Genomic DNA, 12174 nt, shown 5'->3' on the forward strand with positions numbered 1-12174 from the left:
AAATCATCTGGCGGAGCACGTAAGGTGCTCCGCTTTGGTGAACGTCAAACCAAAAAAAAAAGCAACAAAAACGAACCTGTCGGTTAGCGCTAGCAAGGCCGGGACTCCATTTACTTTGGGGGTTTAGCAAAGGCATTTGGGGGATCAGGGGTAGGTTTTCTTTGCTGCTGTCGTCGCTGTGGTTCAGCTTATCGTTGGAGCTTTTCAATCTGGCTTGGATCTGCGAGGACAGGGAACCTTTGGGACTGTCAGTTTTTGGTTTGGCAACGTTGGGACTAACTTTGAGAATCGGGGAGTTCTTCAGAGCTTGGACGGCACCGGTTGCGGAATCCGTCGATAGATTTAATTTGGGATAGACGCCGACCAACTTTGGCGGACTTTTGACTTCACCATCTGGTGGTTTCGTTTCGGTTTTGAGCTCGTTCGAAGAATGCACTTGAGCCTCGATGACGGAGATTTCGCTTTCCAGCATTTCGGAACCGTCATTGGAGCTATTCGACACGTCCGGATTCGGCGAGCTGGTCGTCACGTTGACGACCTGTTGGGACACGTTTTGATATATGATTTCTTTCCTGCGATGTTTTCTGCATCTCGGGGCCGGAACCGGAACCGTCTTGTTTTCGGCGGTCTCCGACTTGTGTTCGAATATTTGTATGCTGTCGGTCACGTCCTGGTACCTCTCCTCTGTCGGCTTAAGATCCCCGAAGACTTTTTTGGGCAAAGCGTAAACAATCGGTCTTTTTTTGGCGTGCTTCTTGCACCTCATCGAGTAGAACGTAGGAGAGTAGCACTTGTGCTTTTTCAACTCCAAAGAACCGAAACGTTTGTCGTTGTCGGGGTCCGGTTTCGACTCTGCGATCTTTTCCTGGCTCCCCTCACCTTTCGGTTTTTCCCTTTCTGAGATATTGATACCGGAAGCCGTTCGTCTGATATCCGTTTCTCTTCGGCCTGCCACCCTATTCGTTCGAGGCGGGATACTGAAAGGGTTCGGAAGCAAAAACGGATTAAAATTCAATATGGGCTGGAAATTGCTCTGGAAGGCGAAGGGCTCCGCGACTTGTTGATTGGTTATGTTTTGCGCGTAGAAGTTCTTGTTTCGCAAGTTGCTTCCGCCGAACAAGTACGGGTTGCTCCGGTTCAAATCGAAGCCGAAGTTGGTCATCTGGCGCATTTGCTGATTGTTTTGGAAGCCGTGGAAGGACCGGTGCCGCTGTATAATTTTATGGCAGGGGGCGAAAGCGGTGGGGGACAAGGATTTGGCCGATTGGGGAAAATTTCGGGTGGTCTCTTGAGTGAACGGGGCAATGACCGAGATTGGCTGCAAACACACACACACACGCATGCAAATTAAATGATGATAACAAAAATAAAACGAAAAGCACACCGTTTCGCAGTTAGGTTCGTGCCAAATTCAACTCACTTTATTTGGTGGGTTCTGCATGCCGTGGAAGGGGAGGTTTTCGTAGAATCCTTTGTCGTGATCATTTGCGGGGTCTGCTGAACCGCCAACCGGTGGAGCAGCCCCTAATCTCATCTTATCTCCTGTAGAGGACGGGTTGGGTGCTGGAGCATAAAAAAGTGTCATTTTAAACTTCGGTTTTACGTCCCGAGACATTCTGACGTTTATCTAATTAGTAATGAAGCTATGAAAATGGTAGAGGTCAAGATTGCTCGGCGCGAAAAATATCAACTTATATATTTATTTAACCGTTACTAAAAGCACAAAGTTAATTTGTAACGTAATATTTGTCTAGCGTGCAGGTTTTATTTACTTCGGATTAAATGAAAATGTAAAATATTTACTTTGAGCGAGGCTTTGATGCATACACGATGCACCTAATTGAAAAGTTACTTTCATCTTGTTTGTTTTATGTCAAAAAGTTTGTAGCGGTTGGAAATAGTATATTGTTATATAAGTGAGGAAAGGGATGCAATATAAAAAACTCACCTTGTTCAAAAACGTCCAACTATTTGTTAACAAACGCTTCAACTTTGAAATTCATGTAAAATATTTTATTTTTATCGACGTCGACAATTATGTTTAATTTGACAAAATGCAAATATGTACTAATGCGCTATTTCATATTTGAATAATTTATAAAGATGCAAATAAAATTTCAATAATGAAACAGTTCCATTTTATTTATTAAATTCAATTAAACTCATTCCACATTTAATTATGGCAACAGAAACATGTAATTTTTGTTAATGACATTCATTTATTGCATTTTTTATTTCCCATTTTAATATTGGTTAAAGTATTTCAAGTTGAGTGGAAAAATTCGCCCGCGCAAAATTTTAACCATAAAAGAGGATAATTACCAATAATCTTCAACAAAAAAAAAATATATATATACAGGATGAATTTGAAATGCCTCACAATCTTTAAAAACCCTATTATTGTAGGATCTTCAGTCAAATTGTGAAAATCACGTGCATTCAGTTTTGCGCTATACAGGGTGTCGCAAAATTAACGTATTCCAAGTCGGGGGTCTTGTAGGGAAAAATCTCAGGAATCTCTAAAAAATAAAATAAAAAATATATGGGGGGGAGAGGGGTCTTTACAAAGATATATGGGTCTGAAGGTTCAAACTTTTCATCATGTTTTCTTCAAATAAAAAGTATAAATGGTTGACATTTTTTTTCACTCTTAAAATCTTACACGTTTTTGCGGCTGTGTATTTAAAGTGTTTTTCGGCTATTTCATTCACAGTAAGGTTTTGTCACTCTCTGTTTTTACAGCGTTTTTGCGTACATTCGTGTTTCGATTTATTAGAGCTTTCAGAAGCGTCTCGTTCGGGATGGAATTAAGTTAAATTGGACCTTATGGATTTAAAATTTTTAACCATATTTTCGGATTTTTCACTTGCTGAAGGTACTATGGTTTACATATTGTGATACATTTCATATTCAGCCTGTATAACAAAAATCTTCAATTTTAAAGATTCGATATAAATGTTTTCATTTTACTTTCATTCTCAAATTCTCAAAAATCAAATAAAATTTCTGGTAGACGCAGAAAAAGAAACGAACAACCGCATCGTCGTCGAGCTGTCTCAACCTCAAACCACCGACAAATACGTTAATTCTAATTGATCTAAAACAAAAACGAACCGTATCCAGGCTTCTTCCTCTTCCTCGAGTTGGTGCCATTCCCCGAGCCGGGCGTGGTCGGCTTAATTTTTTTATACGTGACGACTGTCATGCCATGCAAGAATAACACACAACACGATAAAATATCGACACACAAAGAGACGGATCATAGTTTTTTTTACCTCCACTAGCTCCCTCAGTGATGCCGCTGGGGACGCGATCGCGTCCGCTAAATCCTAGCAGATCCTTTAATCTTTGCAGCCTGGCATAAACTTTGGACTTGTTCCTTTTATATTTGGAGAAGGTGCTCGACACCGAAGTGGTACGGAAGGGGGTCGAATCGTTCGACAACTGGCTAACGTTTACGCTGTCTAATTTACCGACGTGGACCAGAACGCCCGGTCTCAGGGGCCATTTCGATTGACCCGTGCTGTCCGGCGATTGACCGTCAGGTCTGTCGTCAAATTTATGCCAGGCGAAAGAGAAACGGACAAACAACGCGCGATGGGACCGACAAGCGACGTCGACAAACATGAACAACATGAAACAAAACGAAAAAAAAACGGCTGCATTAGCTGGATAAACGGGGATGAAGTGAATGCAAGCGGGTAGGGGAGCGAGTGCAAGTCGGGACGTGAGAGTACATTCCGGATCGTGTTTGACGTTATGCTGCATATAAAATATGATTGAGGGCTCTATCAGAAGTCAACACGATCGAGTCGATGAAACGACACTTTATGGAGTACTTATTATACTCCGATCGGGGATGTTTGTCGTGTGATCGGTGAAATATTGGAGCGTTTCACGACGAAGCGGAATGTACCTGTTCGAGGGTGACTGCACGAAGCAAGAAAAAATTAGCAGCGTGCAGCAGTTATTGCGCCTGGGGGGCGTACGGAACAAAAACAAGCGTTAAGTGTAATGGCCTCCCCTGGGGTTGCCTCCCTTGCCATGTGTGCCACTTGTGATATGAACTCGGTTCTTCGAGGAACTCTTTTTGTCGTGTACCCCTAATGATGCAAATTTGGTCAACAAGGGGTGCCGGAAGGGTCGAAATGAACTTTGGAAAATGCATGCACTGTGCACCTTACCACCACCCAAAACTCATAGGTACAAAGACCGTGTAACGTGATCCAGTTTACCATGCAAGTGAACTTTGATAAAACATCAGTGTTAGGTTGCATCGTATGCTAAAGCTACCTTGGTTTCCTAAATATGTCACCCTGCCACAGGGCACCAAAGGCAACCCGAGCACGTCAGGACTTTGAGTGCACAGAAACCTGAGAAGTTGTCGATCGTTAGTATGACAAGAACATTATGTACAGAGAGGTGTGGAGTGGACCAGTTTTTGGGTGGTAAAAAAAAATCTACAGGGTGGAACCAAAGCACACGGAAGATTGATCAGCGGAGGCGCGTGTGCTTTAACTGCACCCGGTGTAGTATACACGCACGTTTTCTATGTTTGTGCAATACTAATCTGTGATAAAAGGTGTCGCTGCGAGCCCTAATGCAACAAAACGAAGCCAAAAAAGAGACGTAAAGAGTGACCAGTTTCGGGAAGCGTTGCGTCTTACCTTCAGTGGAAATGGTGCGGACTTGCGGAGGAGAGAAGGAAGATTAAAACGATAAACAAACAACACAGTGAAGCCAACGGAAAAACGAAATTATCACAGTTGTTATTGCACAGTATTAAAAGTGATCTGTGTCGCTGCGATCGATGCGGTTCTCTACCACCACCCATCAAGCAAGTGTTTCATTGTTACGAATTTTATGCAAACGTGTGTACTCACTTTTCTCTCTCCTCCATCTCGAGCGGGTTATTACCTATCGTTAGCAAAAAACAAACCAAACAGTTAGCGAGTTAGGAGATGAAATCGTCAAAGCTTACATTTGGTGTTTTGCCGCTTCCTCCTGCACAGGACGATTATGATGATGCAGACGACTATGACGCAGACGATGAGTGTCACGATCGACGCCACTATCACTATTAAATTCTCTTTGCTGTGATACCAAGGTGTTTTGTTTCCTGCAATCAAATTAACCATGACGATTCAAATTTAAGGCGGCATCAAAGCGACATAACAAGCGCTTTTATTTCGGATATGACTTTCGAAGCCCATAAACGCAACCGACAAACTCGTAACTTTTACGACAAATAATCACGAGCTTAATTATTTAATCGATCTTCATTTGGCAACGAATGCATCCCGAAATATTAAAATTTTACGATTGTTTTTATGCCGTTGTACAGCGTTTATTTCGCTATCAATTAAAAACCCTTCGGCCAGGAAAAAAACATAACTCAACAAATTGCCATTCATTCGATGCTCGCCTACAGCACACCAATAGAATCTCAGAAAGAAAAAGTCAAAGTTGCGGTGTCGCATCGCGAAACCACATCCAAACGAAATCACCTATAATAAAATATAAATGTACATTGAATAATCTCTTTGTGCATGCACATAAAATGCCAGCAAACCAAAACGTGATGATGAGAGGTAAACCAGGAGAAAAGTGAAATAGAGCTGCCTTATGCGCATGCCTTAATTACCTGGCCATCCGATCTGACTACTTTGCTCCTGGTACGCTAAATAATACACCAACTTTATTTCTGTCGTCACCACCACCTGGACACGTTACTCACCGGGAATCTCGATCGAGCAAGGATCGCTCGATTTGATCGAGTTGTTCGCCACGCAGAGGTACTCCCTGGTTTTGTCCACTTTCGGGTCGAGGAAGACGTAACTGTAGTCCAATCTGGTGCCGAAAGTGGTCAGATCCGTCGTCTCGTTCTGTTCGATCATCTTCCAGGCGAAAGTCATCTCGCTGGGGTTGCCTCTCGCCCTGCAGATCAAAGCCGAAGTGTCCTCTTCCTGTCCGCGTTCGATGTTACACTCGGGTTTATCTGTCGCAGAAGACAACAACGCTGATTTCTGCCAAGACAAATCGAGTCGGGGTCTTACACCACACGTTGAAGAAGACGCGAGCCGTCTTGTTTCCGTGCTTGTTGAAAGCCTCGCAAAAGTAGTATCCGGCCGATGACTTCGTCATGACGGTTTGCTTCAACGTCTCGCCTTTCATTATCACGTGCGACGTCAAGTTCTTCCAAACGTAGCTCAGGTTCGGTCGTCCGTTTCCGCCGCATTTGACGTTGGTCTGGATGTGAACGTTTTCCGTAACGTTCACGACGTCGGGGAACACCGTCACTTTCTCGGGTGGATCTGGAAGAAATATTCGCTTTGAACCGAGCGCATCGACGTGTAAGACCGACTCGCCTTACATTCGACTCCGACCACCGTGGTGTAGTTGACTCCGACGCGATGTCTTTCCGGGGGATCGTAACTGGCGCACATGTAAGACGAATCGTTGGCGCTCTTGTCCAGCTGTTGTCCCGGCCAGTTGGTGATGTTCCACACCTGCAATTCAGGCTGATTAATATCTCGCGAAAACCGCAATCCACCATGTCGCACCAGTGTGGACTCGATCGATTCGAAGTCGTTCTTCTTGTAGTCAGCTTCGTGCGTCGTGTTGACCACGTAGTACAGGCTGTTCCTCTCGAAATTAATTTCGTGGCCGTCTTTGAACCACTTTATCGAGCACAAAGGCGAGCACTCGATTCTGCAAGTGAGCGACATGTTTTTCGACGAGTAGAGGACGCCTTTGTAAGGGGTGTTGTCTTTGGTGATGAGCGCCGGTGGCGCTTCCACGTCGATAGAGTCGAAGGCCGGCTCTCCTTGGCCGCCTTTGTTCCACGGAATGCAGCTGAACTTGCTGCGGGTCTCCAGCGAAGCGTGAGGGATCGTCCATTTGGATCCTGTGATGTTGTGGATCATGTGACCGTTTCTGAACCAGAGGTACTCCACGTCCGGCGGGAAACCTTTATCTTTGACGCTGCAGCTCAGAGTCACCTGACCCTTCTTCATCACGGTCTTCGGAGAGTGCGTCAGCGTCACGTTCGACGGTGGATCTGCGATTACGAAATGTTCGCAAATTTACCAAAATTAGCGGTCGCGCATTTGCCGACTTTAACGTCCGCAGTTTTGTTTGTTCATGTTATACTCACAGTAAACTACTAGATCGTGAGGTGCGGAAATGCGCCCCAACCCCGCCTCGTTCTCTCCCTGGCAAGTGTAATTCCCTGCAAATTCCTTATCCACAAAAATCAAGCTCAATATGCTGGGGTCGATGCCGCAAAAGGGACCGCCCAAAGTGTCGTTGATCGACGACTGATTGTAGTTGCACTCGGGGAGCGTGGCCATCAGCTCGCCGTTGAGAAACCAACTCACCTGGAAGGGGATCGATTTACCTTCGGAATTATCGCAAATGATTCGTCGAGTTTACTTTACGGAACGATTGGGGATTTCCGGACGAAATGTTGCACACGAGCGTTACGTTTTTCATTTCGGTCGCGTTGGCGGGAGTCGGCGGTTCCATGATGACTTCGACGTCGAGGGGATCTGCAACAGTGGACAAATCCTCAATTGCGTCGGTCAGCCGCACCGACCCGCAACGTCTTACAGTGAACATCCAGGAAGATCATTTCTTCGGACAAAGATGTGTTGACGGAATTCTGCAGCAAACATCTGTACTCGCCCATGTCTTCTCTGGTGATGTTGACGATCGTCAAAGTGGGATTTTGCACGTCGCCGCCTTTGTGTCTCTCCGTTATCTTGACGTTCTTACCGTCCTTGACCCTGAAAGTGTCACGATGAGAGATCTATTTGCAGGAAGCACTTTCGTTCTTTACCAAGTGGCGAATTCTAATTTTTGGGGATTGGCCAAATATTTACAGGACAATACGATAGAGGCGCCCTCTCTGACTACGGTATCGTCTTTCGTTCCGATCGTGATCACTGGCGGGTCTGGAAATGAAGTCGTAGTTTTTTGATACTTTGCTCTAGGTGTTGGTACTACTCACATCGGACGTCCAGAAAGATGAGTCCCTGCAGATCTGGGTCCCCTTTATTGACGGAGACCTCGTTCTTGGCCAAACATTCGAATTTCTGGAGGTTTTCGTAACGCGTGGCGACGAATATCAGACTGCTTTTGGTGGTGAAGGTCCCGTCCCTCTGGAAATGAAACACGATCCGTTATCGGTTTTGTGTTAGTGTCCGGCCGGCAATTCGGTCGGTGGAATTAAAAATATTTACGAGCCTATAAAGAAACCATCAAACGTTAAGCACCGCAATACATCATTCCGATTTCTAATATTAATAAAAGTCTTTCCATGTCTCCCTTGTTAATTGTTCTTCGACGGCGGAGGGAGCATTACGTTGCGGACAATAACAGAAGTTTTATCGTCGAATCAAACTGCGTTTACGCTTTATAAATCGCGCCGAATCCGTTCAAAACGAGTTCCGGGGGGCGATTCCGGTTCCGATGGAGGCGACGAGACCGATCGCGGAATTAAAAAAAAATCCGCCCCCAATTAAAACGATCTCCCGAAAGAAATTTTTTACGCGTTTCGAGACAAATTACCGGCCGTAAAGTTTTCGCGTCCCGTTGTATCGTCTCGGCTAGAAACGTGAAATTTAATTTTTCATGCGGGCGCGCCGGGAATCTCGCTTTTGGCAGGTAAAGAGATGTGAAAATCCTCAAAGAGACAATTAAAAATTCAAACAGAAAAGTACTAATTCTAATAATTAAAACTTGAGTCGTAAAGAAGCGGCCGTAAGTTAATTTCGCTTAAACTTTTTAAATTTTCAAACGCACATTACGGTCTTTTACAGTTTACGTGCCGTTCTCGTGTATCTTGCTTAATAATTTATGTAACTTTGTTTCGGTGTGAAGTTGCGGAGAGGATTCCCCGCGAATTGTTTTGAAGTTGACGTGGGAGTTGCGTCGAGCACGGTCGTCCGACTGTGATTAAAAAAATACTATTCCATAAAAATTTCTGCTGAAAGATAACAACTCGAAAATCCCATTTCCTTTCTTGCTGAAACATACGTCTGGAGCGTGACGGCGTTCGATTGTGCGGTGCATTCCTCCGCCAATTTATCTCCGATGACGGTCGTGCTGTTAATTTCCCCCCAGTTCGATCCCACACGGCGTGAATTATTTCCTGTATTTGCCTCTAATGGAGAACAATAGTCCCTTGAAATGTCCCTCATATGACGGAGCTGACGCAAATGTAAAAAAATACCGCGCGAACATCAGAACCGGACTCGTTTCCTATCCTCGCCGGAATCATAATTTAATCCATCCCCCACGCACTCTTATTGTGCGTAAAAATTGGGGCTATTGAAAAATATTTTACCATATTCCGAAGTTTTCGGCCGAACATCCCCCTGATACAAGTTTGACAAAGCGAATAAACACAATAGAACGAAATTTAAAGTTTGGGAAAAAAACACACGACAAGGACTCCATTCAGATTTGAGTTTTCCAGAGCTTTCAGGTGAAGGGAATTTGCGTGCAAGGTCCGAGTCCTGGCGACTCTCCAAATTAAAATTATATTTTAATCGAAGCTCCCCGATCGAAAGGCAACGAGCGCCGCCAGCGCCGATTAATTATTTCCGGCGACACTGGGGGGCGAGTCGCAGAAACCAGATTTAATAAGATGTAAAAGTGGGAAGACACGAGACCGGGACTTAACATCGGTACAGATGCGATAAATTAGAGAAACAGCCGCCCTTCGTATGTAAAATTGCGTACCGGCGCGATATTTTAAAGCATTTAGGGGTCGTATATTTCCTGGGATCTCTCGAAAATGTGGAATTGTGTTATTCGTCGGTGAGATGCTCCACCGACGACTCTCAATCTAGGGGTGCCGTGACGTATTTAGGGGGCGCAACGAAAGACTACCTCTCGGAGAGATTTATCGCGGCCGACGCTCAAAACCGGGGGAAGTCGGGCCAGCAAGAAAAACGTCCGGGCATTTGTTGTCGAACGAGTGGAGTCGAGACGCGGGACACGCGATTAGTTATTATATGACATCCTTTTTATTGTCGAGGCAAAGGATAAATTCGGCAATAAAGAGGATAGGTACCGATATAAAAATAATGATGCAAACTTTATTGCGCCGAGTAAATTGGACGCGGAGGAGACGACTCCGTTCGAAAATTGACCTTCGACCTCGTTTTTAACAAGAACGATGCGATACTCTATGTCACTGTTCATTTCATCAGATGGGAATTTTTTCGCGACGCAACCCAATAACTCAGCTGCAATTGCGAGCAATTCGTAACGCCGAAGTGCTACTTTAATTAATCTGCAACAATGTACAGAGTTCGGTGCGCTCCGCGTTCCCCATTTTCATTTGTGGCGCAGATGAAGGAAGACGGAAAAAAAGCCGTAACGTTAAGAGGGTATTTAGTTTCCATCCGTTTCCGCGAGCTTGATGCATGATAAAGATTAGCGGGCCGGCGAGAGATGTCTCCAGATATGACTTATGAGTTTATCTGATGCTAAAAATTAAGAATTGTTTCTCGTCCGCGATCCGTACGTCCGTAACTTTTAATTTAAGTCAGATCTTATCCGCGAGAACGAATGAAATCATATTTTTAGCGTCTCTTCAACACTCTTCCGAGACGGAGTCGGCGGGGACGTTCGTATTGCTCGATTTCGCAAAGTCGCGTTGAAAAAGAACGCTTAAAATAATACGTGTTTTGTCGTGTTGCCGTTGACGACTCGACGGTCGGAAAAAACTGTCGTGCAGATGAAATTTGATATGGCGGAGCTTTCGAGATTTAGTTTTTTCCCAACTCGACGTTATTAAACGCTACAATCAATTATTAAGTGGAAAGATGCGAAGGAAAGATAAGTTTCGCGCTTCACATGCCGGTTCAGAAGATTTTTGTTGGACATCTTTCTCGCTGACCTGGCGCATCCGCCAAAATTTGACTGGTTCTTTAATATTTTTTTTCTACCAGTGTGTCGACAAAATGTATCCAAGTGTTGGATTTCTCCTTCCCTGCTTCGTACTCAACGGTTGACAAACTAGTGCATAACACTTGTACATTTTTTATGACACTGCTAAGAGTACTCGATCATATCGGAGTCAGTTGCGCCTGAATTGCCGATGAAGTGCAAAACAAATAGGTACAATGTGTGTTTATTAGCAAGAGCATTTGGCTGCATATCCTTGAAAGGGTAATATATTATCTGTAATTTATGAGTGGTGGTTTTGCAATAACTTATAATCAAAACACACAGCGCCGTATCTAGCATAAAACTCGATTTATGATGCTTTTAAATTATATCAAAAACAAGATCGGTGTAATTAAAACGTTTCTTGCACGAATGTCGAGTGGAAGGTGAAACGCCTAAAAGCAACGAGTACCGAGAAAATTACGATTCGATGTATTTTTTTCTTTTGGGGGGAAAAGCGTAGAGGTGGATGGAAAACTTATTCGGCAAGTTGTTACCACAAAATCTAGAAAAGTTTAAATTAACACCTGATCAATATTAATCAGCGTTCGGTTACAAGACCTCAATGGAGAAAAGTTCGCGATGCATTTATTATTGATCGTGGCGGCATAAACCGCACAACTAGGTATAACTCTACCTAAACCCCAGAGACTTAATAATTAGTGTTAAAACGAAACTTTCCGAATACGCCAGTTCCAAACAACTTTCTGATCATATCTGCTTTTACGTATAAAGTTCGTTTCATCGATCCGAACGGCTAATGGAGAATGCATTGTTCAGTTCGGAACGTCGGCCAAAAACACACATTTTTCTGCCAGGAGAAGAACAAACGGACGCATCAAACCTCTAATGGGATTGTTCGAGCTTTGTCGAGCTCGATTCCCAACCTAACACTCACGTTGGGTTCGTAGATGGTCCGGAGGTCGATCCCTCTGCTGTTGTTGGCCGTTATCAGGGTGCCGTTGTACCATTCCACCTCCGCCATGGGCCGGGCGCCGAACACTTGACACAACAGAGTCACCAGGGTTCCTTGGTTCACGTGACCGCTCACGCCGGACAACTCTATTTTCGTCGGACTCACTGCAAATTAAACGTAATCCAATTATACGGAACGTGGACGGAATGTAGGATTTAAATAGATTTTTTACAATTTACAACGCCCTGTCCAACCAGAGGCGTCTCAAACATATTTTGAAACGGAATGTTATTGTG

At 44.3% G+C, this 12174-nt stretch overlaps 1 protein-coding gene across 4 annotated transcripts in view; it reads right to left on the bottom strand.

Moving 5' to 3' along the window:
- nrm (neuromusculin) overlaps positions 1-12174 on the bottom strand; it is a 242354-nt gene that overhangs the window by 2723 nt on the left and 227457 nt on the right. For 2 of the 4 annotated variants that reach the window (XR_011161798.1, XM_069057101.1), the window contains exons 6-21: positions 11861-12042; positions 8012-8162; positions 7841-7955; positions 7612-7787; positions 7435-7550; positions 7157-7379; positions 6564-7060; positions 6374-6509; positions 6057-6314; positions 5738-5998; positions 4982-5119; positions 4884-4917; positions 3276-3547; positions 3115-3198; positions 1421-1563; positions 77-1318 (exon numbers count right to left, since the gene is read on the bottom strand). Coding sequence is in view for 1 of the 4 variants with exons in the window: in XM_069057101.1 (XP_068913202.1) it covers positions 77-1318; positions 1421-1563; positions 3115-3198; positions 3276-3547; positions 4884-4917; positions 4982-5119; positions 5738-5998; positions 6057-6314; positions 6374-6509; positions 6564-7060; positions 7157-7379; positions 7435-7550; positions 7612-7787; positions 7841-7955; positions 8012-8162; positions 11861-12042 (4028 nt within the window). In the remaining 3 variants the exon portion in view is untranslated. The remainder of the gene's footprint in view (positions 1-76; positions 1319-1420; positions 1564-3114; positions 3199-3275; positions 3548-4883; positions 4918-4981; positions 5120-5737; positions 5999-6056; positions 6315-6373; positions 6510-6563; positions 7061-7156; positions 7380-7434; positions 7551-7611; positions 7788-7840; positions 7956-8011; positions 8163-11860; positions 12043-12174) is intronic. The other 2 variants (XR_011161847.1, XR_011161817.1) reach the window with 2 other exon arrangements.

The sequence above is a fragment of the Tenebrio molitor genome, chromosome 1 (genome assembly GCF_963966145.1).
Source record: "Tenebrio molitor chromosome 1, icTenMoli1.1, whole genome shotgun sequence".
NCBI lineage: Eukaryota > Metazoa > Arthropoda > Insecta > Coleoptera > Tenebrionidae > Tenebrio > Tenebrio molitor.